General features: G+C 37.3%; 2 protein-coding genes across 2 annotated transcripts; one reads left to right on the forward strand and one right to left on the reverse strand.

The window, feature by feature from the left end:
- Positions 1 to 150: 150 nt before the first annotated feature.
- On the reverse strand, positions 151 to 26445 carry LOC110050072 (cyclin-I-like). Its single transcript, XM_020755941.2, has 10 exons — positions 26268 to 26445; positions 19466 to 19525; positions 15943 to 16053; positions 11899 to 12036; positions 11722 to 11796; positions 6409 to 6555; positions 6175 to 6294; positions 5645 to 5740; positions 5255 to 5402; positions 151 to 546 (listed from the first exon to the last, which is right to left on the reverse strand). Exons 3-9 carry the CDS (start codon positions 16051 to 16053, stop codon positions 5262 to 5264), a joined length of 828 nt encoding a protein of 275 aa, XP_020611600.2. The 5' UTR covers positions 19466 to 19525; positions 26268 to 26445; the 3' UTR covers positions 151 to 546; positions 5255 to 5261.
- Positions 16460 to 18342, forward strand: LOC149103117 (uncharacterized). Its single transcript, XM_089273580.1, has one exon. It carries the CDS (start codon positions 16460 to 16462, stop codon positions 18278 to 18280), a length of 1821 nt encoding a protein of 606 aa, XP_089129706.1. The 3' UTR covers positions 18281 to 18342.
- Positions 26446 to 27505: the final 1060 nt, after the last annotated feature.

A 27505-nucleotide genomic window follows, 5' to 3' on the forward strand; every position in this document is an offset into this window, starting at 1 on the left:
GAATTTGAGCGATGACAAACAATCATAATTTTCTAGTACCGTACATTATTGTCAATTTTCAGGGTTTTTTGTCATTTAGAAACACAAAAATCCCTAGTAAGAGCAGGACAGCAATCATGATACACATATTTAAACACAATCAGTCAATCGTTCAATAAAAATTCCTTTATTTCCTAATCCATACCAAATTATTTACACATATAACAAAATGCCTACATTGTAAATTCTTCTCTTCCTTCATTTCTACCATAAAAACAGATATTTCAAATTTACATTTTAACACACAGTGAAACATGTCTGAACTACCACTAACAACAATCCTCTGATAACCCAGAAACATCTGATATATAACTTAGGCCTGTAGATTCTCATAAAAAGGTATACAAGTTTAAAATTCTAGAGTGAGAATAAAGATTCTCGCCTGGAACCTTCAACGATGGGCTTGTTGGTCTGTTGGTGTTCCAATCCATGCTTGCATGTCATTCATCTAAGATGACTGCACACTGTAACTTTGTTGCATATTTTCAGACAAATTGGCTGCATAACCTGAAAAGGATGATGAGAGATGTCATTACTTTTAAAATGTCTGTGGTAATTAACCCACAATGAAAATAACATTTTAAATTTAAAGTACATGTAAATATGTACAGTGGAACCCTGCCTTATGGTCACCTCATTAATACAGCCCATGCATTTTCAAGAAAATCCTGCTAATGCTGCCACCCTGTTGATATGGCCAACGACCACATTCTGAAAATCCTATATAATTTTACCCTGTTTATATATACAATGATAAAATTACATTAACCTACACTTACACTAATTACAATAAAGTTGCCCAAACTAAACAATACAAATAAACAGTGGTTACTTATAATAACAGGTACTTAATATTTAATTTCAATAAAGAAAAAAAATTATTTGCACTCGAGACGAAAACAGTACTTATAATTAGCTTAAACCGTATAATAACAGGTACTTAATATTTAATTTCAATAAAGAAAAAACATTATTTACACTTGAGACGAAAACAGTACTTATAATTAGCTTAAACCGTATTTTGATTTCAAGAAAGAAAAAAAATTACTTGCACTTTAGACGAAAACAGTACTTATAATTAGCTTAAACTGTATTTTGATACAGGATTTCTCTAGCTGCATTTTATTCGAATCAATAAATTTTTAAAAATGGATTTCACAATAAAAATTAACATTAAAAAACATTTTGACTATTGGACGGTCACTTTCAGGTTGAAAAATAAAATTTTTGTATGCGCTTAGATATATACAATGGATTATAAGAATGCTGATGAGACACTGACTAAAACTCTAAAATATTTACATAGGAACAATACTAGAAAATTGTGGCATGAATGATAAAGAAAACTCTAACGTGATAGAAACGATATTAAAAGTGAAATAATTAAGTAAATAGCTTCACACAGATCGAGTCACTCTATTTGTTCAGTTTTGGTTTAAGTTTTTGAATAAAAGAACATTTCAAAAATCAAACAGTCGAGTTCACTGACATTTTTTCAAAATCTGGAAATTGCTTCCAATGGTCTCCGCATCCTTTCCATGCTCATCCTTTACGTGGTTGCCAATTGTTGACCTATGGTGAATTTGAGTGATTTGGTGGGTTTTGCATTGACTTATAAGAGGAGAATTTCCTCTCTTATAGAGTGTAACAGTGAACTCAAAACCCACCAAATCACTTAAATTCGCCATTTTGAGCTGCAGAAACGACAATACACAATAACCGAGGTAGGTTTACATTTGTTTTGAGCTTTAACATAGACATTACTCAATATAAGTTTACGATGTTGAGACTCTTCAATATTCCTGAACATTTCTTTAGACTTCAAACATACAAACAGACACGCCCCTTGTATGGGTCCCCTGTTGTGAGATCACGGTGGTGTCTTACTGCGTTTGCTGATTTCTGGTCTTTGAACTGTAAGAAAATGCTGGTGGAGCATGTTGTTAATCAGATACTTGTTGTTTAGAACACACATTCTCAGTAACTTTCACATCAATAAAATGTCTGATGGTGTTCTCTACAAGGGTTTCAGGATAGTGCAGGCAAGCAAAAATCATTTTAAGGTCATTCCTCAGTATTGCATTGCGCATCCCTACTGCGCATAATTTCACACGTGATTAGCGCACGCGCATTAAAAAATGGCGGCTTTTTCTTTACAGCTGGACCTCGCCATAGTGGTAAATCGTCATTTTCTCGCAAACGAGTATGGTGACCTATCATTTTTTTCTGTTGTTTTGAATTGAGTAATAAATTTTTCTGTGTAAAATAAATATGGACCAATTCTCAGTGTAGAACAAGAAGTAATCGTTGGAAACGTGAATCTAGCAAGCAATCGTGACTACAATCATGGTCTTATTATAAGGATTTATATGGGTATAAACAAGGTGCTGTTGCTCCTAAACGAACATGGGGACCCCTCATTTTTATTTCAAAATTTAAGTTGCTCTAATATGAACAATCAATAGGCAAAGTTTGACAAAAATCTCAGGGCAGGTTCTATTTCAGTGGAATGACCTTAAGACATTCACAATCTTGATGGAAGAACTGCCAATTCGAGGAGAGGTTGAATGCCTGGTTTAACATTGTCTTCAGTAGAGAATGTGAATGTTACACCTTACGTCAACATGGCTTTGGTAATGCAGTAAAAGCCAGTTTGCTGATGATCTTCACTAGATGAAAATCGACGAACAGGACATCTTAGTGTCATACGATGTTTTGTCTCTTTTCCCAAACGTACCATGAAACCATCGAAATCCTTGCACTGAAAGCTTTCAAAGACAATTGGTTCAATAAGGAATCAAAAACCAACCTTATAGAGCTGGTAGAGGTTGCTACGAGCAAGTGGAAGGGGTTGCCATGGGCTCTCCCCTCGGGCCACTAATGGCAAATGCGTTTATGTGCAATATCGAAGAAAACTTGTCAAACCGAAACTAGATGCCTGCTTTCTATAAGCACTATGTGGATGACACCCTCAGCACAATGTCCGATGTTTCATCTGCCTCTGAATTCTTGTTAACACTGAGTGAAATGCACGGGTTCCTCATTCAGTTTCACAATGGAACTTGAAGACAATGGCAACTTCCCTTTCTTGAAATGGTGATTATCAGAAATGGTCCCAAATTGATGTGAAGGTCTATGTGAAACCAACTTATACTGGGCTTTTACTGCATTACCAAAGTCATGTTGATGTAAAGTATAAAATAATATTCTCTACTGTAGACAATGTTAAACCGTGCATTCAAACTCTCCTTGAATTGGCAGTTCTTCCATCAAGAATGTCAACATCTTAAAATGGTGGACTATTTGATGACTTCAGAAAAGAATTGTTTTGACCAATGGCAGTTTAGGAAAGTGTGGCTTATTGACTCGGGTTCTTGGCATAATAAACACAGCATGTCTGATTCTATACAGTAGATCAAGGAAAGCTCTTTTTTAGTCACTGTTCTGTGGAGCAGTTTGAAGTAGAATTCTTTAACCTTGTTATTTTTACGAACATTTTTGTAGTCCAAGTTTAGTGGAGTATATACAACCAGAGCAGATATACAGCCACTCAAACCAGCTATATTTGTCTTTCCATCGTGAACATTTTACACATTGATTCAAACCACTAATTATGGACATGCCAAGATGGCCACCAATTTTGGGTTCCATATGCTGATTTTTCGAACAGCAAAGAAATATTAATTTTTTGTACTTCATTCATGAGCAGTTCCAAAAGAAAACTGCAAAGTTAGCAAGCTCCACGTAATGGCAGCAGTATTAGGCTAATATCTGTAACACACTGCATAATAATAAATAGGTACACGACATAAAGATCCACTTTTGTGTTCATGAAAAATAGTGACTTGGATATAAGCATTCTCAAAGTATATAATATTTGTGCTATCCAAATACGTGTTGTTGTCCGTCAGTTCAGAATGCAAAAGTTTGTAACAACAAAACAATTCCTCAAGAAAAAATGTCAATTTAATAAGCAATACATTCAGTTGAACTAGTGATATTTCCACACTGGACAGGGAAGTCCATTTTAAACTTTCCTCAGTGTTATGGCATGGTTTTGTTTTACATGTACTTGTATTTGGGAAGACCCTTTGATTCCGACCTTCTTGCAATCATTTCTTGTAAGCCATTATGCCGTCTTTACCATCAGTCAAGTCCTCTTGATGCTTATTCCTTACCATTTTGAACTAATAAAGCTGTATTTTGGTTCTAAGCACTGAATTTTTCTTGGAGAAGCCCACAACACACGGCACCATGTTTGTTTTGGAAATAATTTTCACACAAACACAATGACTATCAAAGAAATCTCTGGGGAGTGGGAAAGAGGCAATTTCTTAATATTTCCAAAGGGCCACTTGTCTCACCCACCAAGTGAGGGAGTTCATTTGCTCCCTCACCCACCCTTACAAGACGTTAACAGATTTCTGTCAGTCTTTTACTATGCTGTCATATTTTGTCCAGTTGGTGAAAATCTTGACATCTGAGGGCCATGTTTTTGATCAGGAACTAGCATTTTGCATAGTTGAAGTACCTTTCCCAACATTCTAACCCCAATAGTCTTTGCACTAAAAAAGCAATAGAGCAAATTAATAGAGTCACTCATTAGTGTGACAAACAAAACTCCAGCAAGAAAAACAAGCATTTTGGCATTGTTTTCAGCACTCAAATTCTGATATTTTGGCATTGCACATGGTGGAATATTACAGTTATCAAAAAAGCTTAAGTTTTGTTTTCATTTCAGGAACAAATTATTAAGTTTTGATATTTTGATGTCGCACATGGTGGCATATTACAAGTATCAAAAAAGCTTATGTTTTATTTTCATTTCAGGAAGAAATTGTTAATATCATTGACAAAATGTAAAGGTAAAGTCTGCATACGAGCCAAGTGGCCCATCAGGCCGGAGCTTATCCCGGTTTCTGTAGCATGAAGTGACTGGGAGTATTTCTACTCCCCCCTGGATGGGATGCTAGTCCATCGCAGGGTTACCCCCAGCATTAAGATCACCGGTACCCATTTATACACCTGGGTGGAGAAAGGCACTGTGAGAGTAAAGTGTCTTGCCCAAGAACACAACACAACCGGCCAGGGCTCGAACCCGGACCGCTCGATCCGGAGACGAGCGCACTAACCATGAGTCCACCGCGCCTCCATTGACAACATGTACCTTTAACTTAAAACTACCTTACTAACAGTAAACATAAAGAAAGTTTACCTTGTAATTAGTTTTCTATCACTGTGAAGGGTTGATCCTCTCTATCAGTTATTGACTGAGTCTTGATTCTGGAAAAGTGATTGTTTGAAACAGAGTTGAAGTGTTCATTAAGCAGTTTAGAACACTGCCAAAGTTCTGCATCTAGAATCTGCCAAGAGAGAAACAATGAAAGTTACAAAGGGGAGACTTATTTGATCATTATTTGCAGCTCAATTCATCATACAATTTGCAGATCAAACTGACATTGTTTGAGAAAATCACTCTACGTAATCGCACATGCAATCATGTACCGGTAACATGTCTGATGATTAACAAAACCTTGATTGTGGGCGTATCACTAGTGTTGACTAACAATCAATTATTTTTAAACAATGATACTAGCATCATTACCTTTGCTTCTTGCTGCAAGTAATGTGTTGCCAGGAGCCAATTACTGCTAACATACACCAACTCACAACTCAGCAAAGCCAGTGATAAAGTCGATGGCTGAAACAAAAAAACATAGATGCTGCATCACAATCAAAGTAGAGGTGAAATATGTCTTGCAAGAAGATTTTTGATGCATTTTCTAGTTTTCCGCAAACATTCACATTTCTTGAAAACTGCCAGTTGTTTGGGTGCATAGGCATAGATGCTTTATCTCTAAACATAGCCTTCAAGCACAGGCGCATGTAACGTAGCTGCCAGCGCGAAATCGAGCAGAGGTGCTTGAAAGTTAGGCACCTCTTCACCAGACTCCTTCCCACTGGATTGCTTTGCTCTTTGCCACTCACGCACATGACTCAAAGGTGAGCCTGCTTGCAGGCTACTCTAAGTATGTCCATTAGCATATTTGTTTTAATTATTTTCATTCCTCGATCACTCACTCATTCATGCATTCATTCATTTGGCTGTAATTAGTTTAATATTACTTTTTTCACCTTGAAGAACATAAATTTGTGGTGACAAAGGAGATCTTCTAAAGAAGCAGTGATGTGTTGTAAATGTTGGCTCACTGGGCAGTGGTCAAGAAATCCTTTTGAAACGCACAGTGCGTGGAACTGCAAGAAAATTATGAAATTGTCAGCTTTAATTTGCACTTTCAGCTTACCTTCAATTATTCAGGCATAAGATAAATTTGCATCAAGGCTGTGTCACTCTACACATGTACTTACTACTTGCAGAAAATACAATGGAGTTGAAGCATTCACTGACAGATTCCACTGAAGTTTATCAAGAATGATTCGCTCCATCCTTAAGAGGTCTGAAGAAGAAAAGCGTAGCCCACTAACTTTGACCAAATCAGCTGCTGTTGGGACATCCTAACAACGAAAAACATTTGAACAGTTGTGTCACACAATGAAATACAATTGTGGTCCAAAACTCTTCCATGAATGTACAGTTGACTCCTGGAAACTCAAACCTTCAAGCAAACTTCACAACTCCAGTTATTTGGTGGTGGGACTCATAGGAAATAAAATAGTTTACAAATCATTACAGATTTGAACTATGTATGCAAACATGTTGCATAAATCTTTTGCAATAATTTACAATACTCTATCATTAATCAACGTCCCAAAATTTGGAATTCTCTGCCAGCATCTCTCACTAGTTTACCAAGCTTTCCTAGCTTCAAGGAAAAGACGATTAAATTTTATTTAGTATTAAATAACTCAGAGTTGGTCTTGGCACACAAAGCTAAACTAGTGAGACAATCTCAGATAGTGCAGAGTGTAATTTACAGCTCTGATGCAGTAGTCAAACAGGTCCTCACCCCTGCTGTAGCCTGCTCTCCCTTGGTAGTCAACTAGGCCTTTCCCCCTTTGCAGAATATGAGCGCACAAAAACTTGACAAGACATAACTTTTAGCAGTGTGTGTTTCATGTTTGTGTTTTGGCCAAAAATAACTTACAATGACCGTTTGTCAAGATGGTTTTAAATTTATTGTGGTATTTTATCTTGAGTTTCGTTCATTTTAAATTCAATAATGGGTAGAAGTAGCCAATGTGACAATTTTACTTTTCACAGCAACGTTTGTAATTTGATACTTTTGTTTTCCTCGCCAATGTATGCAACAAGATACCTTTGTTTCCATGAAAATGTAAGGAAGATGTGTATTTTTTTAACTCACTGCTGGAGATAAATGGAATATAAAAGTTAAATATCTGCTGAAAAGTCAAAGAGGAACGATTTTGTCTTATTCAAAACGTAAATTTTCATTTCGCTGATAAACAAGAACTAATCTAATTATCAAATAGCCACATCGAATCACTGAATAGTGCGTTCTAATTCTTTTGCCAGCCGAGTTGGTGTAAACAATAAAATCACATCAAACTAATACACAATGCTATTGAGTAATACAACTGAGGTGTTTCAACAAGTATTGAAGGTAGAGATCTTTACTTGACCGAAATTATATCCCACATCGGTGAGCGAGTCACCTCATCAACTGATGACATTAATTGGAGGTTTCAGTAAGTGCCATGGAGTCTGTGGCGATAATAACAAAGTTTCTTTTGTCATGCGCAGAGGCCAAAACCCGAGGAGGCACCCTAGGTGTGCGTGTATGCATACAAGGAATTTCAAAAAAATAAGAAATGTGTTGGTAGTATGCGAAGCATTCTCGATTTGATGAAACTAGGTGTGCACGGTGGTCTCGGGTAATGTAGGGCAAGGAACACGGGCTCACAAAACAGCTGGTGCGGTGTCGGGTACATGAAATTCTTGATTTCAAGGTTCTTGCAGCCACAAGTTCACGTTTCGCCATCTTCCAGCAGCATTTGAAGGTTCTTGTAACCACGAGTTCACGTTTCACCATCTTCGAGCAGCATTTCAAGGTCTCCCAACCACAAGTTTGGATTTTGCCATCTTTGAGCAGCATTTCAAGGTCAAAATACTCTCCAATTACAATATGCAGCAACTTAATAATGATAATAATAATAATAATAATAGACTTGTATAGCGCTAGAACTATACAAACATACTCAAAAGCACTTTACATTAAGTTAAAATAAATGAATAAATGGAAATCACTAAACTTTAAAACTATTACAACAACTATGCTAAACTTTAAAACTATTTCCACAAGTCAAAAGCTTTCTTAAAAATAAATGTAAAAAAATATGGCCTGCACGACGATTTTAGCGTGATCAAATGAATTCGCTTCGAAATGGCCCAGATTCTCATCTAGGACAAATTGAAAACGATTTCAAAGATCCTGAAGATGGATTTTGGGAGAAAAACAACTCAGAATGTATCGTAAGAAATTCTGAAGTATACTAGAAATTCTAGGCCAGTGTTAAATACCCTTCTGATCACCAGTTTTACCATTGGCATCTTGTTTATTCGGATCGCTTATTTGTATTGAGTAATCCTACGTGGCGTAGAGCTCATGTGACAGTTACTTTGAAGGGATCCAAAAGTAAATGCAATTGTTTTGCAGTGTTTCCGTTGTGGTAAAAAAGCTTGACTCTAATTTGCATATATGGTGACTGTAACGCAATACTTCTGTTTACATCGCGGAAGAAAAATCGACTTCCGTTCTGCTTTCGAGATATGTTTGCTCATATATCAAGACAAATGGTTTGTTTCAGCATCAAATTGGAACAGCAGAGTAGTTTAATGACTTAATTTTTTGTTTCGCTATAGATTTTTAACCTTTTTTTCCCTATAAAGTTCTACTGAGTGAAATTTTTGTAAAAGAAATATTAGTTTCCACGAAGGCAATGCAACCTTTTTTTCCAGAAAGTACTTTTTGCGTCCTTTCTAACGAGATATGGTAAACTGCTCGGCTGTAAATGCTTTGTGGGAGTATTATGTAAAGAATATCATGTGATAGAATGAGTTAAACAGAATGTATTGGTTTAGTTAACTTAGTTGATTGTTTGGATCATATTCATGGTAAGATGTCTAAGTTACTGGAACAGTATGAGTGATATAGTTAACAAAAAAAAATAAAATTTTTAGTCCATACAAAAATGTTCAATATGATTGGTTTCAATCAGCAGAAATAAAAGAAAGCGGAGACAGATTTAGTGATAACTATTACTAGTTTTACATGTAATTAATGCGGGAAAGTTTCAGCCGACCCTCTTTCATAGCAGAGGAAACAAACAAGCTGCTAAGGAGAAGCAACCCCGGCAAACACACAATAGTTCTAAAACAGCAGATGACATTTCTTGAATTGAGCTAAGGAAGATTCCAGAAGAAACGGAGTCACAGTAGCGTTCTTTGCACTAAAAGAGGAGAACTGACGTTGCCTGAAATACAACTGCTATTCCCAGCCAAAACGAGAGTGTGATATCACTCATTACAAAAAATAAAAAAAACCGTGCGTCTGAACTCGAGAACGGAGCTTATCACACTAGCAATGGTAGAACGCATGCATCTTACATGTTATGTTCTACCACAAGGGAAAGCACTCAACGTTCGTGGGTAGTCCCATATGAAATGTATCTTTCACTTAACATATAGCCGACTTTGACGCTAACTAATTTGTGCATGTGTTTGGAGCAAATTGCTTTTGTTCTTAAGGTCATTCCGCTGAAATATAACCTGCCCTGAGATTTTTGTGAAACTTTGCCTATCGATTGTTTATATTATAGGAACTTAAATTTTGAAATAAAAATGAGGGGTTCCCATGTTCGTTTAGGAGCAAAAGCACCTTGTTTATACCCATATAAATCCTTATAATAGCACCATGATTGTAGTTACAATTGCTTGCTAAATTCACGTTTCCGACAATTGCTTTTTGTTCTACACTGAGAATTGGTCCATATTTATTTTACACAGAGAAATTTATTACTCAATTCAAAACAACAGAAAAAAATGATAGGTCACCATACTCATTTGCGAGAAAATGACGATTTACCTCTATGGCGAGGTCTAGCTGTAAAGACAAAGCTGCCATTTTTCAATGCGCACGCTAATCACGCGTGAAATTATGCGCAGTAGGGATGTGCAATGCAATACTGGGGCATGACCTTAAGAGAATGGCACCACAAGGATAGTATGAGATTTGCAAAACCATATATATATTTGTCATGTTATCAAAGAAAGCAACGTAAATATAACACGTTTTGTGGAATGCGCTCGGGTACCTACCCCACCCAGCTCCCCTTCCCACAAGGCTAACTGATTAATTGAAAGTAATTAATTAAACAAACATTAAAGTTTACACCTTATTGTGTTAGTACCTTATCATATTAGTGCCTTATCGTGTTAGTGCATTATTCCTTTAGTGGCTTATTACATTAGTGCCTTAGCGAACAGCAGCCCCCTAAACCATCCCAATAGTGCACTCTGCACTAAAAATTATAACCATTAACAACTGAGGTAGCCTCTGCTATAAGCCTGGTAGGTTTTTGGAGGTCTCCTCGTCCTATAAAAGTTGTTGTTAAGTGGAACCCCATTAACACAGGGGCCGGCAAATGGACATGCCATAGTGTCCGCATCATCCGAGTGTCTGTATTAAGCAGGCTCTCAGAAAAAAGGTCACAGACACATGTCAGTATGTCAGAAAACATCATTTATCCTAAAGAAACCTCACGAACCTTTATCATAGTCTCGGACTAGTTAAAGTAGTATAAACACTCCAAATCCTACTAGCTGCATATAGATTAATAATTATGACATCAGGAATCATAGCGGCCAGGGGTCAACTGTGAGCGAAAAATCGAGTTGCAAGAAAGAAATTGCTTGGAATTTTCAGCCTGATCTGTAGACATACAGTCATGTAAGAACTCAACTGTAAAGCAGTTGCCTAATACTAGTTAGATTAAATTACTTCGTCTTAAATGTTGGACACAATGAATGCTTTTAATTAGGATGTATTGATGTTTTCTGCACTCAAAGGGGTTTTTTGGTTCTGAGGTGCTTCATTGGTCGTAATTCATCTCCCTCAGGCTCCTTCTTCTTGGAAGTATTGCATTTGCTTGCAACCTTCTTGAAAAATGAGTCTATCCTTTTCATGATGATTAAGCATGACAAGCAATGATCAAAATCTAAGACGGCACTGATCTAATTGCTTCATATGGTACATGTCCATGGGTTACTGTTCCCACTAGAGTTAAATCTTCCTAGCAGTCTTTGCACTAACAACAGACATGTCACAGCAGAAATATTGATCATAAAATGTGAGAAAATCTCTTTATCTTTCTCAATGACAATCAAACAAACCTGTTTACCTCCCTGAAACCTCTTCTAACATAACTAGCCCAGTGGCTACAGGTTCTCAAATTACATGGTAGATGAATTCATATTGAATTGAAGGTCATCTTGAGATCTGGTCTTGGAAAACTACGTCAACTGTCTAATTCCCCTGTTCGACTGAATTTCCTAGATCTTTGAACCCCCACCACCATCCCTCCAGAATATCTGGCCAATTCCCTCTGGGAGAATGGATATTTTCAGGAACAACATTATATCTAGCCATGCCAATAACTATTTAAAAAGTACCATAACTAACTGCTTTGCATACTAGTTAATACCTCATCTTCCTCACACATCTTAACAGCTAGGAACAGACAGCAAATACTGATACAAGGAAGGTACTTTGGGTTGGCCTGTGATGTGGAAAAAAATGAGTTACTCAGCAGGTATGGCAAAAATAGAGTACCCATGTGCCAAGAACTTTGAAGGTCTTGATTTTAATTTAAGAAACTCACCTTCACCACAGACAGGAAGCGATCAAGCAAGTTTACAGAAAGGGAGTATGTCTCTGAGTGAAACCCACAATGTCTGCTTAGGTTCAGCATAAACCTTGTGCTATTGTCTCGATTTGAAAGACTGATTCCATCTGAATCCTAAAAGAAGAAAACAATCTTTTTGTTAGGCCTGTATATTTCTCTTTGCAAGTTTGATAATGAACTTCATTACTTACTTACAGCTTTTGACAGATCACATAAACCATATATTATCACCTGACCTGTGGAACCCAATCCACAATAAAGCTGCAGTCCCATTCTTTCACTAGCATACCAGAAACAAAATCATTACTGCACCCTAGATCATTTTTAAGTTTTTCCTCAGTGATGTCATCTCCTCTTAATGCAGAAATCCATTGTCATCAACATATCGAGGTTTAACTCCTTCAAGAACTAACCCAGATTTGTAATCACTCAAGTAACTAAGAAAATATTGTCATTTCTTTGTCTCCACAAGCTTCCCCTTTCTATTTTCACATCCAGTGATAAGGCAAAGCACCATCATGATATGGTAAAATGACAATTATATATAAAATTATTGATTGGCATGAGAGAAAATAGCTGAAAGTCACCCAGAGCTGCATTGTATAATTGTGGGTGCTGTAGGTCAATTTACAAGTTCTTTATCCCAGAATTACTGTATCAACCTGGAATACATGTAAGTTGTTTCAACCTACAGCCATGGATAAAATGTGTTGGAAAATGCCAAAAACATAAACTCATAACAGGGTTGCCACTCACTGGAACAAAAACAATCCCTGACTTTTCACTGACTGTAAAGCAATTTTCACTGACCCTGCAGGATGACTATTCTGGCCAGGAATCAACAAAAATAAAGATGGCTAAGACAATTTTTAAAAACATAGGCACGCAAGACGTGCAAGAGTTATTTTTTTTTGTGAAGTCTTGGAGATAGGAGCATTCATGGAACTGTTTACAATAAAGATTTGGTTAATTTGACTAGTTTTTTGGGTTGCAATGTAAAGCAAGAAAGAAACTGGAAATTTATGATGTACATACGATGTTGCATCGGTAATGGTAAGATAGCTAAATAGAAAGCCATAAAATGTTTGACTGAACAAACTACAGTAATCTCTCACGTCTCCCGATTAATGTAGATACCATCTTATTTCTTTCTTTGATTCGTTCTTTGATAAAACCCACACTGTAATTGGTGTGACACATGCATATGCATAACTCCCTCACTCACCGATCACATAGCCCTTCCAACCCCCAAGAGGAATTTTTACTCAAAAGTACTCAAGTTAAGAGACCTTTTCACATTTTATTCGAGTCGTAAGTTTACCCTTTTTACACAACACAACACAACAACACTACTTCACCGAAAATAGAAAGAAAGAGAAAAAAACCTCTCTGACACATTAAAAGTCTGATTTAATTAAATTGCACTTAAACTTGGTGCCACATAGTCTTCAAAGGACATTTGAGCAGTTTTGATACTTTTTACCTTTAAAAATATCGGACTGAAAAGAATGTCATAAAATGCCCGTCAAATAAAAATAAACTGCTACTGCAGAGACGTAAAAACCATCCAGAAATGAAAGTTTTTTTTTGTTTAATATCCTGTCAACAAAAGCCAATAACTTGTCAGCTCTAATTGAATTTACTCCCATATAAAAAACAAAAGTGTTAAGTTACCATTTGTAACTAAAGATAGCAAACATCTCGTGGGAAAGAGTGGTGACGATTTGTCAGCTCTGATTGAATTTACTCCCGTGTGAAAAACAAGAGTGTCAAATTACCCTTTGTAACTAAAAAATAAAAATATCTTGTTATATTTGCATGCAACAAGAACAAAACAATCATCAGCTGCACTTACTATTGTAAACGTTAGAACTGTTTCAAATCTAAATAGTCTTGTTCCCTCTAAAATGTGTCCTAAGAACTAGAAGCGACGATTCGTGACCTCTAATTGAATTTACTCCTTGTGAAAAACAAAAGTATCAAGTTACCTTTGTAACTAAAAATAAAAATATCTTGTTGCATTTGCATACAGTTACTACTAACTCACGAACTGTTTCAAACCTCAAGACTCATCTCATTCGTAACTAAAATCCTCAGCCTAACCCACAGAAAATGTCAAAGTAAGCCCAATATATGGATACTTCCTCCTCTTGTACAGAAGAATAAATATGGCCTTTCTAAACTGTGTCGGGATCAAATCTTCTCACATTCCATTTACCTTTACAACAAGAAATTTGATTGGCTGTTTATAGTAGATCTAATCTGATTGGTGTGACATACATACATCTCTCACTCACTCACTCACTCATCCATTGACACATCCATAACATACCAGATGTGCTGACTAAGAGGTTTTTTTTTTTTACAAAAAAATAACTCAACAAAATTGCCTTGTCTGTACAAAAACATCTGATAAAATAATTTGCAGCAACCTTAAAATAAAATTCCCTGACTTTTCACTGACTTTGAACAAGGATTTAGAAACTCTCGGACCTGATACAAAACTACCTGACTTTTCCCTGACCTTGAAGAAAATCTAACTTTCCCTGACTTTTCCCCAACCATGGCAACCCTGTCATAACCGTAATACCTACAGAATAAGTGCCAGCAACCCCATTCCCCCTTTCAATGTTGGAAGATAATAAAATGAAAACTCATGTTAGATGAAAGTGTTTTGTCAACATTACACAGGGGTGGGGAGGGACAAAATGCATATAAAATGAATTTCTCCAATCCTTGTGACCAAGGTCGTCAGTAAAATTTTTTAAAACAGTTTATTAACATTGCTGTATTATAATTACACAATAAATTCAGATAAATTACTTTCTGATTTTCAGACATGCTTGACAAGAAATATTGACCTTTGAACTTTGTTTGATACAGTACTGTGACAAAACAATGAATATTTTCACTTTCTTGATGGAAGAAAGATTGGGAAGTTTGTGTTTAATATAGTGGATTATGAATATTCACACTAAACAATGTATTTTTTTTTCCCTTCCTTGTTCCTAACAAAAGGAGACGGTCAAACTTCCAGAAGAGGTGGCTTGTTCTGCCGGTGGCTGGCTGATTTTGAGAAGGCAGAATTACGTTTTTTTCCCCCAATTTTTGTTGGGGTTCTTAGAATGACATGGACACCACCAACCCCTCTCAGCTCCTATTACCCTTCCCTACCCTGCAGATCTCATATCAACCCACATAACCGTAACACTAACCCTTCCCCCCCCCCCCCCACCCTCCCCAGGCCCTACTATTTCCAAGGCCGGATAACGCTATCCACCGGATAAAATGCTATCCAGTGGATTAGTGTTGACAAAACAAACCCTGCTTTCCGCTGGATAGTGATTTATCGTGTGGATAGCGTTCTCAGCCTTTGGAACAACCCGAGCCAGATCTTTTTCTAATTTTTTGTTATTGGTTAAACATTTTGTTAATTAATTATTTAGATTTGAACATCAGATCTCTGACTTTGTAGCCCAATGAAGAGGGGAGGGATACTTAGTTATATGGCCTCAAATAGAGTACGTTTTTCACCCTGGCTTGGCACTAGTTTTTGTTTACAAGGAACTTTTTCCCACATCAACATTAGCAAATTTGTGCCCTTCTCAAATGTTTACATGAATGGAATCCATTTCTGGTTAACTGCAGTCATATTTAGAGCCGTATTCTGTCTAATTTTAAAGGTCTGAAATGATCTTGATCTGAAATAGGGTAGAACGGCCACACCCCCCCACCATAAACGTTGGGGAGTACCCCCTGGGTTTGGAGTCCACCTACCTCTCCACTATCCCACACAATCAATGCAAGCAATCGTTGCAAATTTGATCGTGTTTGTTGATCTAATAAGTTATTAGTCCCAAACTCACCCTAACGCTTACACTCTGACACAAATTTACTTAGGTTGAAATCATTCTGACCTAAAGAACAAATATTGACCTACAACATGTACATCATAGAAAGTGGAACATCATTATGGTGGATGTATGCTCTATTAAACGTTTACTCATGGTGCATTTGTACCTCATTTCCAACCAAGCACAAAAGAGGTGCAAGGCGTGTCTCTTCCTTGAGAAGCCCCTCATTTAGCACTTTGAGCAGTTTGCCAACATTCAAACCACAAGAAACTATCATCTACCAAAAAAGTATGCAATCATGTATATTTTATTAATTGAAAGTCATTTCTGTAAAGAAAATAAAAGGTTGCAAGCTCCACATTTAATTAGGAGACATATTTTTATATTAAGTAATTCACCATACTTTACTTGGATATCTAAGTTAAGGACTTTAAATATTCCAACTAAGCAAAAAGGACTCTTTTCTTACTGACTTTAATTGCCTCTAGCATGTTAGCTTAAAACATTTTAACCATTCATTATATATAGCAAGCTAAAGGAAGCCACTGTCAGATACATGTACCCGCTATGTGTGAGTAAACAGAGTCAGTTTTAAGGTCATTCCACTGAAATAGAACCTGCACTGAGATTTTTGTGAAACTTTGCCTACTGATTATTTATATTAGAGGAACTTAAATTTTTGAATGAGATTAAATTTCGATAAACATTTCAAAATAAAAAATAGCGATAGAAATTTTACACAATGTTTTGCTGTTTTGATGACATCATTATCAAGTGACAAGAAAATAACGGTTCAACAGTGTTATATATGCAGTGAGAGGTGTGATTGTTCATTAACATATTTGTTTAAACAAATAAACAAATCTGATTATGTTAGCCTTCTGGGTCAGGCATCTATAAATGATACATCTAAATTCGCTCCTGTCAGCTTGCACAGACCAAAAATGAAAGGCCGGCCATTGAAACATTACCACCCCGTGTTGCAGAAGGAGAAGCACCTCGATTCTGTGGTTCCTAAGACTCTGCCAAAGGAGATTGCCAATTCCGTTTGTCAGAAAGGCTCACGCCTTGCCCACCTTTATGGTCTTCCAAAGACACACAAAAGGAAGTTATCAATGAGACCAATCTTGTCTGCCACGGGTACCTACAACTATGCCCTCGCCAAGTGGCTTGATGAAAAACTGAAGCCGCTGTCAGTTAATCGCTACACGCTTTCTGATACGTTCGCTTTTGCAGAAGAGATTCAAAACCTAAAAGTCGACGAAAACGACATTTTGGTATCCTATGATGTCACATCTCTGTTTACTAATGTACCACTTAAGGAAACTATTGAAATGATCGCCAAAAAAGCGTTCGTAAACAACTGGTTTAACGAAACACACAAGTTAAACATCACTCAGCCTGACCTGATTCAACTTCTAGAAGTAGCAACTAAGAACCAATTGTTCCAGTTCGATGGCAAGCTTTATGAACAGACTGACGGAGTGGCAATGGGCTCACCTTTGGGACCCCTTATGGCAAATGCATTTCTCTGCTCCATCGAAGAGAAATTAGAACATGACAACAAGCTCCCAGAGTTTTATAAGCGGTACATTGATGACACGCTTGCCACGATGAAGGATGTGCCAGCAGCAGAAGCCTTTTTAACAACACTTAACAACTGTCACCCATCCATAAATTTCACAATGGAACCAGCTTCTGACAACAAGCTACCATTTATTGTTAGGGAAATACTTAAGAAAGGTTACAAACTGGAAACCAGTGTTTACCGGAAGCCAACAAATACCGGCCTACTACTCCATCACCAAAGCCATGTGGACAAAAGGTACAAGAAATCACTAATTAAAACCATGGTAAACCGTGCTTTTCACCTGTCATCCACATGGGAGTCTTTCGTGACTGAATGTGATTGCCTGAAGTTGATGTTTACGAATCTCAAGTACCCTGAAAGCCTAATTAACTCCATCATTTCTCACTTTGTCACCTCAATGATGACCAAAGATCCTCTCATGCCACCTCAATTACCCGTCAACGAAGATACTGTTCACCGAGTGGTATTGCCATTTAAAGATCAAACGTCAGCCGATGCAGTGAAAAAACAACTATCTGACCTGAGCGAGAAAATCGATCACACTCTTCAACCAGTGTCCAAGAGTCGCAAAATCTGTGAAGATCTCAAGATGCGTGAACCAAAACCACCTCTAATTAATCAACAATGCGTAGAGTACAATTACCAATGTGATCTGTGCGATGCAGAGTATGTCGGGTGTACCAGCCGGCATTTGCACCAACGTATTGATGAACACAGGTTCTCCGCAATCAGAAAGCATTTAAAGAACGATCATGGCCTTTATAACATCGACAACCTTGCCAATAATTTTTCCGTCCTAAAGAATTGCAACGGAAAACTGGATTGTTTGATTTACGAAATGCTGTTTATTAAAAAGAAGAAACCTAGCCTGAACACGCAATCGGATTCCATCCGCGCAAAACTATTTGTTTAAACAAATATGTTAATGAACCATCACACCTCTCACCGCATATATAACACTGTTGAACCGTTATTTTCTTGTCACTTGATAATGATGTCATAACGACATCGAAATGTTGTGTAAAATTTCTATCGCTCAATTTTATTTTGAAACTTAAATTTTGAAATAAAAATGAGGGGTCCCCATGTTCGTTTAGGAGCAACAGCACCTTGTTTACACCCATATAAATCCTTATAATAGCACCATGATTGTAGTCACGATTGCTTGCTAACTTCATGATTCTGACGATTGCTTTTTGTTCTACACTGAGAATTGGTCCATATTTACTTTACGCAGAGAAATTTATTCCTCAATTCAAAACAACAGGAAAAAATGATAGGTTGCCACACTAGTTTGTGAGAAAATGACGATTTACCTCTATGGCGAGGTCCAGCTGTAAAGAAAAAGCTGCCATTTTTTAATGCATGCGTGCTAATCACGCATGAAATTATGCGCAGTAGGGATGCGCAATGCAATACTGGGGAATGACCTTAAGCTCAATTCATCCCCCACAAGATTCAACCCCAGGAATTCCATACTAATCACCTAACTCCTACAGTATATAGATTAGTGTAGAGCTTGACTGGTTGTTACTCAATCCAGACATAATTTAGAGCTACATCATCAGTCTATCAGAAATTCATAGCCTGGTTTAATCTCAAACATCTCTCTCAGAGGGAATGGCAAGAACAAACCAAAATAGGCAGAAGTCAGTTTTTCAAATACATTTATTTATTTAAACATTGAATAAATATAGTTGAACGTACCTTTCAATCAAACAAAACCTCTGCTACACCTTTACTACTAGTACAATTGGAATGCAAGACACAATATGTGGCAAAAGTGTTGAGACACTTCGCAGTAAAATTCTATTTCCGAGCATCTTGGAATCCATTTTGCTCCCATCCTCCCAAAACCATGTTGATTTTCTATTTCTGCATGTAAGACTGCATAGACCTTAGCAGCTTTAAAACACATTTACTGAATATTTGGGGGACTGGGGGTATAGGAGAAGTACATAATTACTGTTAGATCCATATGAAAGAGAATGATGGGTTAAATATCACAGTGTCATTTTCTAAAAGTGTCTCAATCACTTTTGTCGCCCATTGTGGCAAGCTGCTAGCCACTTAGCACTTTTTTGATACCGGTACTTACCTCAGCTTTTAACACTTGACTAATACTACAAGTTCAAATGGGTACAGCTCCACACAACTCCTGTTCACATAAAAAGATAACAATTACATAACTATGAAACACTTTGATAAAGTTTTGGTGAACATCAACAAGTCATACTCAAGCAAAAGGTTTCTTGGTTGTAATGTGTTTTAAAAAGCAATTAGTCAAAGGTATCACATGCGCAGTCTATTTTAGTGGTTCCAGCTACTCAGATGTTAACTGCAAAAACTAATCAGACTTCAGAGAATAATTTCGCGCCTTAAGTAAATGGTTAACAAGATTTTAAGCATAATTAAAGATTCGCTTGTAATAGACCTCTGTTTTTGATTTGACTGTTTTCCAGATACAATTTCAATCCTTGGCGCATGCATTCTCCTTGCATGGCTCAATAGCTCTACTAAGGAAGTTCTAGTCAAATCACACCATACTTACTTCTACTCCAGGACATAAGCAACTGATTTACCCCTAACAGCAGGTAACATCCTTGTCTTACATGCATAACAAGGATTTTGATAAACTAGAAGTAATCAAAGATCAGAGCAGTGCATTCATGTGTACACGTTGCCTGTTTGGTCAACTTTGGTGTTTAAATGACAGATAACAATCTGTATGTGAAGCTGAACTAGCGATGAATAAATTACAGCAACCTGTAAAAGTGTTTTTAATGAACTATCAACTTCTACTGGACAAAACATTAGTAAGAGCAACTACACAATACAGGGCCACTTTTGAAGGTGCATATATTTAGTGGTTTGTTTGGCTCATTTGGCTGGGCAGTTGACAAAAGAACAAGGAATAATCTATATAAATTATGCATTAAGTCCTAGGTCTATATATTTAGTGGCTTGTTTGGCTCGGCAGTGGATAAAACAGTCAGGAATAATCGATATATGCATTAAGTTCTAGGTCTGTATATTTAGTGGCTTGTTTGCCTTGGCAGTGGATAAAACAGTGAGGAATAATCAATATATGCATTAAGTTCTAGGTCTATATATTTAGTGGCACTTGTTTGGCTCGGCAGTGGATAAAACAACAAGGAATGATCTAAATATATGTGTTAAGTCCTAGGTCTACATATATATTTAGTGGCTTGTTTGGCTCATTTGGCTTGGCAGAGGATGAAAGAATAAGGAATGATCTATATACGAATTAAGTCCTAGGTCTACATGATTGTATATATTTTATTTCCTGGCTTGTTTGGCTCGGCAGTGGATGACAAGGGAGAAAACAAGCCAAACGAGCAGAGCCAGCTCATTTGGCGGATGATTAAAAGAGGCCCTGTATTCTGTAGTTTAGCCAAAACATTTTCCAGGAAAGTCATTCTTTAACTGTTTTTGAAACTCAAACTTCAATTTCAGATTGCCAAAACTTGTAATGAATATTTCTTCAGAAACCTTCCAGACAGCGCGTCAACATATTGTTTTCACAAATCATTGCAGAGTTACTTTTTTTTTTATTTCAAAATTTGTTATTGATACAATTGCTCGTAATTCAAAATTGGCCTCATGTTGCACACTCATCTGCTTTTGAAATTACTTGGCCAAAAATTATTACTCCCTAATTTGTACTCCACTTGGTCTAATTACTAATTAATAACCTGAAGAAAAAGTCAAACCTGTTCATTTGCACTTGACACCCAACAATCTGGAGTTTCCCATCAAGGGAAATAATTCACTCATGAAGAGTTGCATAGTTGTTTTATTATGCTACTTTTTGTTGATATTATTTATTTCTTACTGTAAAAAAGAAGGGAGCACATTCGACTGGTCTTGTCGCATTATCCGAAAGAAATGCGACACTGATTCAAATGTTGAATTTCTGATGTGTCGAATGTAATACATACATTATGTTAATGTATTGAGCATATGTGAATTTGGTCCCGCCAAAGAAAAAGAAGAAACTTAGCCATTCTCCTCCCAGTGCTACCTGGCAGGAAAGCACAGTGGCTCGACAATCACATTGCTGATATGCTACAATCATGGACAAAAGCAGTTGAGACACTCCCTGAAAAAGACCTGTTTGGTTGAATGCGTGAGTTTTTCAATCTCCAATTTTCACATTTCAACCCCCTCTTCCCTTTTCAATGTTGTAACCACATGACAGTGTCCACGGAGCGTAATTCAACATTGAAAAGGGGGCGAGGGGGGTTTGGCTATCAACAAAAAAGTTTTTTGAAATTACGGAAGGACGCAGATAGAAAGCGTTTGTTTTGCCCAAATGTGTCAACACTTTTCTCCATGATTGTAGACGCGATCTGCTCAGACGACTTCTTTACAATTAGGACAAGTTGGAGTTTTAGCCGGAGTTTTAACCTGAACATATTGCAAGACATACTGCTGCATTGTCAGCCTTCTACTTCTCCTTCCATTGGCAGACAATTTTTTGCAAAATTTAAGTCCTTCGTTGCCGAGTATCTTCGTCTGCAATATTGAAAACTCTGTATGTTGAAAATATTTCCCACTGACCAGCAGACCCAACAACATTAATTAAATGCAACATAAGTGCGACATATGAATCAACAATCGCATTTCTGCTGCACTTAAGGTTACCGTATACCTTCAGGGGTGTCTCACGTCCAAGCGATGTAGCGCATCCGGTTTAAGATGTAGATACCTAAACCCCTATATCAAATTAAAGCTTATAGAGCTGGCTATCAAACCATACCAAAAATTTTGAAATAAAATGAAGTGCCGATTTTTTCACGGCCACTAAATGCGAACGTCCTAATCACCTTTTGGAAGCTACAAGTCAAAGCAAATTTTGTTTTTCGCCAATTTATTTTTTCCTCGGTTTCAGGACAAAAAGCGCTAAAAAAGCGTGTCTGCGTTTTTCCACATTCAATTGCAGTAAAAAGTTACAGAACATTTTCAAAATAGGATTTAAAAAATGTGAAGTGATCGTACAAAAATTGCTCTCGGAGAAAAAATATGTCGAAATAAACAATTCGCAGACATGTTTTTGTTTTTTATATGTTAATCTAGCTACTGTCCAAATTTGAGGGCAATCAAACAAATCCCCTTTGAGTTGTAACTCTTTAAAGTGTCTGCTTCAAGCGAAAAAATTTATTCGAGAAAACAGCGCTAAGAAAAATCTCTTGCTTCGCAAACAAACTCCGCCCACAAACGCCTTCAACTGGGTTCTCAGATCACTGAGCCAATCAGCGCTTGGAAAATTTACTACCATTAACTCGCGGTTAAATTTACGCGTGAATCTCGAAAAAACCCTTGTGTTTCGCAATGCACTCAAGGCAGAGAGATAATTTTTCTGTAGCTCGGTTTTTCTTGAAGCTGGTCTGGCAAAATGGGGAAGACGAAAAAGGATACGAACGCTAGAGTGGCTGGGCGACGAGAACAAACTGAACAAAAGAAAGTGCGGCGGAGCAAATATGCATGGATAATATTCCAATGAATCTCAATGAGTTGGGCGATTCATCAGTATCGGACTCAACAAAAGAGTCAATGTAAACATCGCTGTTATAGCTGTCGAGTTCCCAAATTTTTACAGAATCTTTCTGTACTCTTGACTCGATCTTTTCGCCCGCTTGATACGATAGCTATAGCTTCATCCGCGAGGCCAACTTTCGCTTCTTCACTCATTGATGTGTTTTCATTCGTTCTTCGCTTTTTCGAAGTGGTAAACAATGTTTTCCGTGGCCCATGTTTACTTATAACTTAATAGAATTACATCTAATACGAAAAATGCTTGGATCTGAATAGCCAGCCAATTCGTGGTATCCATATATTCCCGCGAAAGTAGTCTCAGTTGATTGCGTACACGTTATAGGGCTGTCAATCAAGAGGAAACTTTTACTTCCGGCCGTAACGTAAAACCTCCATTTCTCCGCCAATATTGAGTTTTTTTCAATTTTGTTTTCAGAAATTAGAGATTACTCTTCGATCATTACTTTGAACCAAAAATCCAAATTTGAAGAAAATTGCCGATCTGAAGGTATACTGTAACCTTAATTGAATTGAATTCATCATGATGGTGGAAGTTCAACGTATGAATCAGGTCTTAGAGTATAGCAAGAGATATTTATTCATTAACGAATAAAGAAGCCTAAGCCATGTATTACACTGTGATAAAACACTACGGCATTTGAGAACACTAGGGAAATGTAGAAACACGGGCCGAAGCAAGTGTTTTCTACATTTCTTGAGTGTTCTCAAATGTCCAAAGTGTTTTATCAGTGTAATACAAAGCTTAGGCTTCTTCATATTTGCTTTATGATATAGAGGCAATGTGGCAAAAAACAATAAAACACTTTTTCTATGCTCGCAGGGTCCTCTCTCTATTTAATTTTCCATAAAGGTAGTGAGAACCATTATTTATTAGTCAACAAATAAAGAAGCCCACGCTGTGTATTACACTGCGATAAAACACGACAGGCATTTCAGAACCAGTGATCCATTTACCTGCATGTCCGGCGTCTCAGACTCATAATTTTCCTAAAAGACACACAAATTTAGTCCCAGATGCGTCCCATTGGACACAAAAAAATTACTTTCTCTCTATTACGATCAGGACTTGATGACTTTTCTTCTCTATTTATGAAAACAAGTTAGTATCAAAGTAAGCAGCACGTGATCATAAAACGAACGCCATTACATTCTGGTCATTACAGGCTCAATTTTCATGATCAGCGGTATTTTACAGAAGCGTATGTTTTTCGATTCCATACACATGCTTTCTGTCTCTTCCTGCTTGCTTTCGTAAGGGGCACATTGTTATTCAAATTAAATGCCACTGAAGAAAAACTTAAGCCCCTGGAGGGGTAAACACAGCTCTCATTTGCAAAACAGCCCGAAGCGAGTAAACACCAAGAACAAGAAACGGCAACTGCAATGGAGAAAGATGGCGCGAAAGCAAATGAAGACAATGAAGAATCAGCACAAGCGAAATCTGTGAAATCTAAGGAATGAAGATTATTTGAGCCGTGGCTCAAAACATATTCGTGGCTAGGAAATCAAACGGAATGAGTAAGCAAGCCCAGTGCTGAAATTTTCAAAACACCACGCTAAATTGGCATGCTGGTCTCCTTGAACACAAGATGGCTCTCCAAGGCCTTGGGATAAGAAAGTCATTCAAGGAAGCCCGAAGAAAAGGTGAAACAAGGCAGAATAAAGCCATCCTGGTCCTTTCCAAATGTGTACAGTGGCTGTGTATGTCAAAGACTGAAAGTAACTAATAAAATACAAAGCTCATTTAATTGTACATGTTATTCATAGGTACAACTCATATAATGATGAGTGTGGGACTCACACTGCTGTGTGCGGGACTCACGGGTTTTTGGCTGTGTGAGTCCCTGGACTCACTACTGCCTTTTTCTCGAGGGATCACTGGAGAACATGAGGGAAATGTAGAAAAACGAGCCACAGGCATTTCTTGAGTATTACACTGTGATAGAACAAGACAGGCATTTGAGAATATGAGGGCAATGTAGAAAACACGAGCCTTAGGCAAGTGTTTTCTACATTTCTTGAGTGTTCTCAAAAGTCTGGAGTGTTTTATCACAGTATAATAAATGGCTTAAGCTTCTTCATTTGCTTTACAATATAGATTTTATACGACACAAGTAGAAACAACAAAGCACAAAGATTGACAAACTGACGCAATTTAATACCACTAAAGAAGTGCTACATGCCTCCTCTTCATAACTTTCTGCTGCTTCATAGAGAACTTGATCTCAAATTTCTTCAAAGAAATGTTTTTCACCATCTCTAACAAAAATGTTGGCTAAAGGTGATGTGGCGAAAAACAATAAAACACTTTTTCTATCTTTTATAATAAAACATGGGTTTTTGACCAATCAGACTGCACGCAGGGTCCTATCTAATAATTTACAATTAGATTATGAGCTCAAGATTTCTATCTATCAACTTTCACGCATAGACATAGAGAGCGAATAATCTACTTGTTTTAGTATAAATCTACTCGTCGTTCAAAATTTCGCTAAATCCTCTTCACAGACACTTCAAAAACGCCAAGAAGCGGCCATCTTTTTGTTGACAAGGGCACACTGTTACGCTACCCACTATCACAGAACAGATAGTGAGTAGCGTAGTTAATCAGAGAACGGCATTCGTGACAGAGCGCTAGTAGATTTATACTAATACTGAATATAACACAGAGAAGCATATTAAATAGTTTATAGGAAGCTTTAATACACATCACTACTAACTCGACGTTATTTTGTATCACTAATCAGTGCAAATATAACCTTTTTTTTTACCCAAACGTGTTACAACTTTCCACAAGCAAAGCAAAACAAAGTTGTGAAATGAAGCCGAAATTAAAGCTCAAGAGTTAAGTAACAGTGACACAGATACAAAAGCCCGTCACCAAGTAAGCGGTCAAAGGACAACTTCGTACGCGACGAAGACTCTGAACTTTGCTCGAAGCGTTTTAATAAACCATACATGAATTAAGAAACTGGACGAAAACAAGGAGAGCAGCGATATTTTGAGACTGAAACTTCAAGTAGTTGTTGCCAAGGTGTACGAAAATAACATTGACTGTCGGATAATTCCAAAGCGAAAGGAGAAACGCTTTATCAGCTTTTATCGTCAGTACAGTGTCTGGGTCTCCATTAACAAATTTAGTTAAATGTACCCATAAAAATCTTGAAGATTGTTGCTAATCTAATTCATGGATCAAAAAGGAAACACTGTGTCTTAAAAAGGAGCAAAATTCAGCTGTCAGGCGTTAAGAAATTTCAGTCGCCATTAGTATGATGAAAATGCGCTTAGTCAACGTTCACAGCTAACCTTGCTACACGTACCTCATTTGTGCGTTTCCAACGCTTCCTCACCAGCAGAAGTCGGTACTGACCAGATAAAAACAGCCTCACTAAAGTGCATAGGTAAGATTGAAAGTACGGTACCGCTTACACACCCAAAATCATCGTTCCATGATCACAACAGCTATGTACAGGTAAACAAAAAGATTGATATTTTTGGGCGCCAAGGTTCGTTTCATATTTTCGGAAGATTTTGATTGGATCATCCAGGACAGACACTGCTCATTCATTGGTCAACAAATTATCATTATGTAAGAGTACACGAAGCTTTTCGTACACGTAACTTCTTTTGTTTTCCTTTTCGTGAGAAAAGTATTATATAATACAGTGATTAGGTCGCTAAACGTCATCTATTAAAATAGACTAATAAATAATGGTTCTTACTACCGTTATGGAAAAAGAGATGTTTATGCAAATTTCATACTCCCAGAATTCTCTATTTTCCAATGGCCCTTAATTCGCTCTCTTTGCCCCTCAAATTTTGCATGAACTGTTGTTGTGAAATGCTCTTGGGAGGTCTGCATATTCTCAAGAGCATTTCACAGCAATAGTTAACGCAAAATTTTGGGCGCAGACAGGGTGAATTATGGGCAATTGGAAAATAGAGAAGATAAAATTTACAAATATCTGAAATATAAATGTAAAACCTCGTTCAAAGGTCTCCAAAGGGCGTTGGTTCACGTAGGTATGCAATGCGTACATGCAGCACACGAACATCGGCCTGTGGTCATAAAGGGAAATGTCTTCGGTTTACTGGGTTTATTTTTCCTTACACATGAGCAAGTTTTCCAGCATAGTGACACTGTAAGCTCCAGATATCTCCCGTCTGTTTATAGCAACACATAAAGACCGTGTTGTACAAATACCGATATTTCTTTGATCAATCATTCACTCCCGGGATTCACTCCATGACGTACTACAATAAAATCACATTCCATCGGCTCTATCTTTCAACAGCCTGGCCATTCGACTTATTGATATGCTAGGCAGTTAATTAAAATAATTGATACAAGTGGCTATTGAGGAATTTGATCACTTGCCTCGATAGGTCTCGAAATTTTCTGAATTTTGGGAAGGTGGTTAAAGATGTCCTGAGGGACAACCCCGTTCATCATGAAATGGGTGACAGTCACGTGACGTGAAGGTAGGCCCATGAAAAGAAAATTAGTGAGAAATAACGGCAAATTCGAAATTGGACAGATTTGAAATTGCCCGGTTAG

The sequence above is a fragment of the Orbicella faveolata genome, unplaced genomic scaffold, assembly GCF_042242905.1.
Source record: "Orbicella faveolata isolate gen_17 unplaced genomic scaffold, um_ofav_v1 contig_35, whole genome shotgun sequence".
NCBI classification, from domain to species: domain Eukaryota; kingdom Metazoa; phylum Cnidaria; class Anthozoa; order Scleractinia; family Merulinidae; genus Orbicella; species Orbicella faveolata.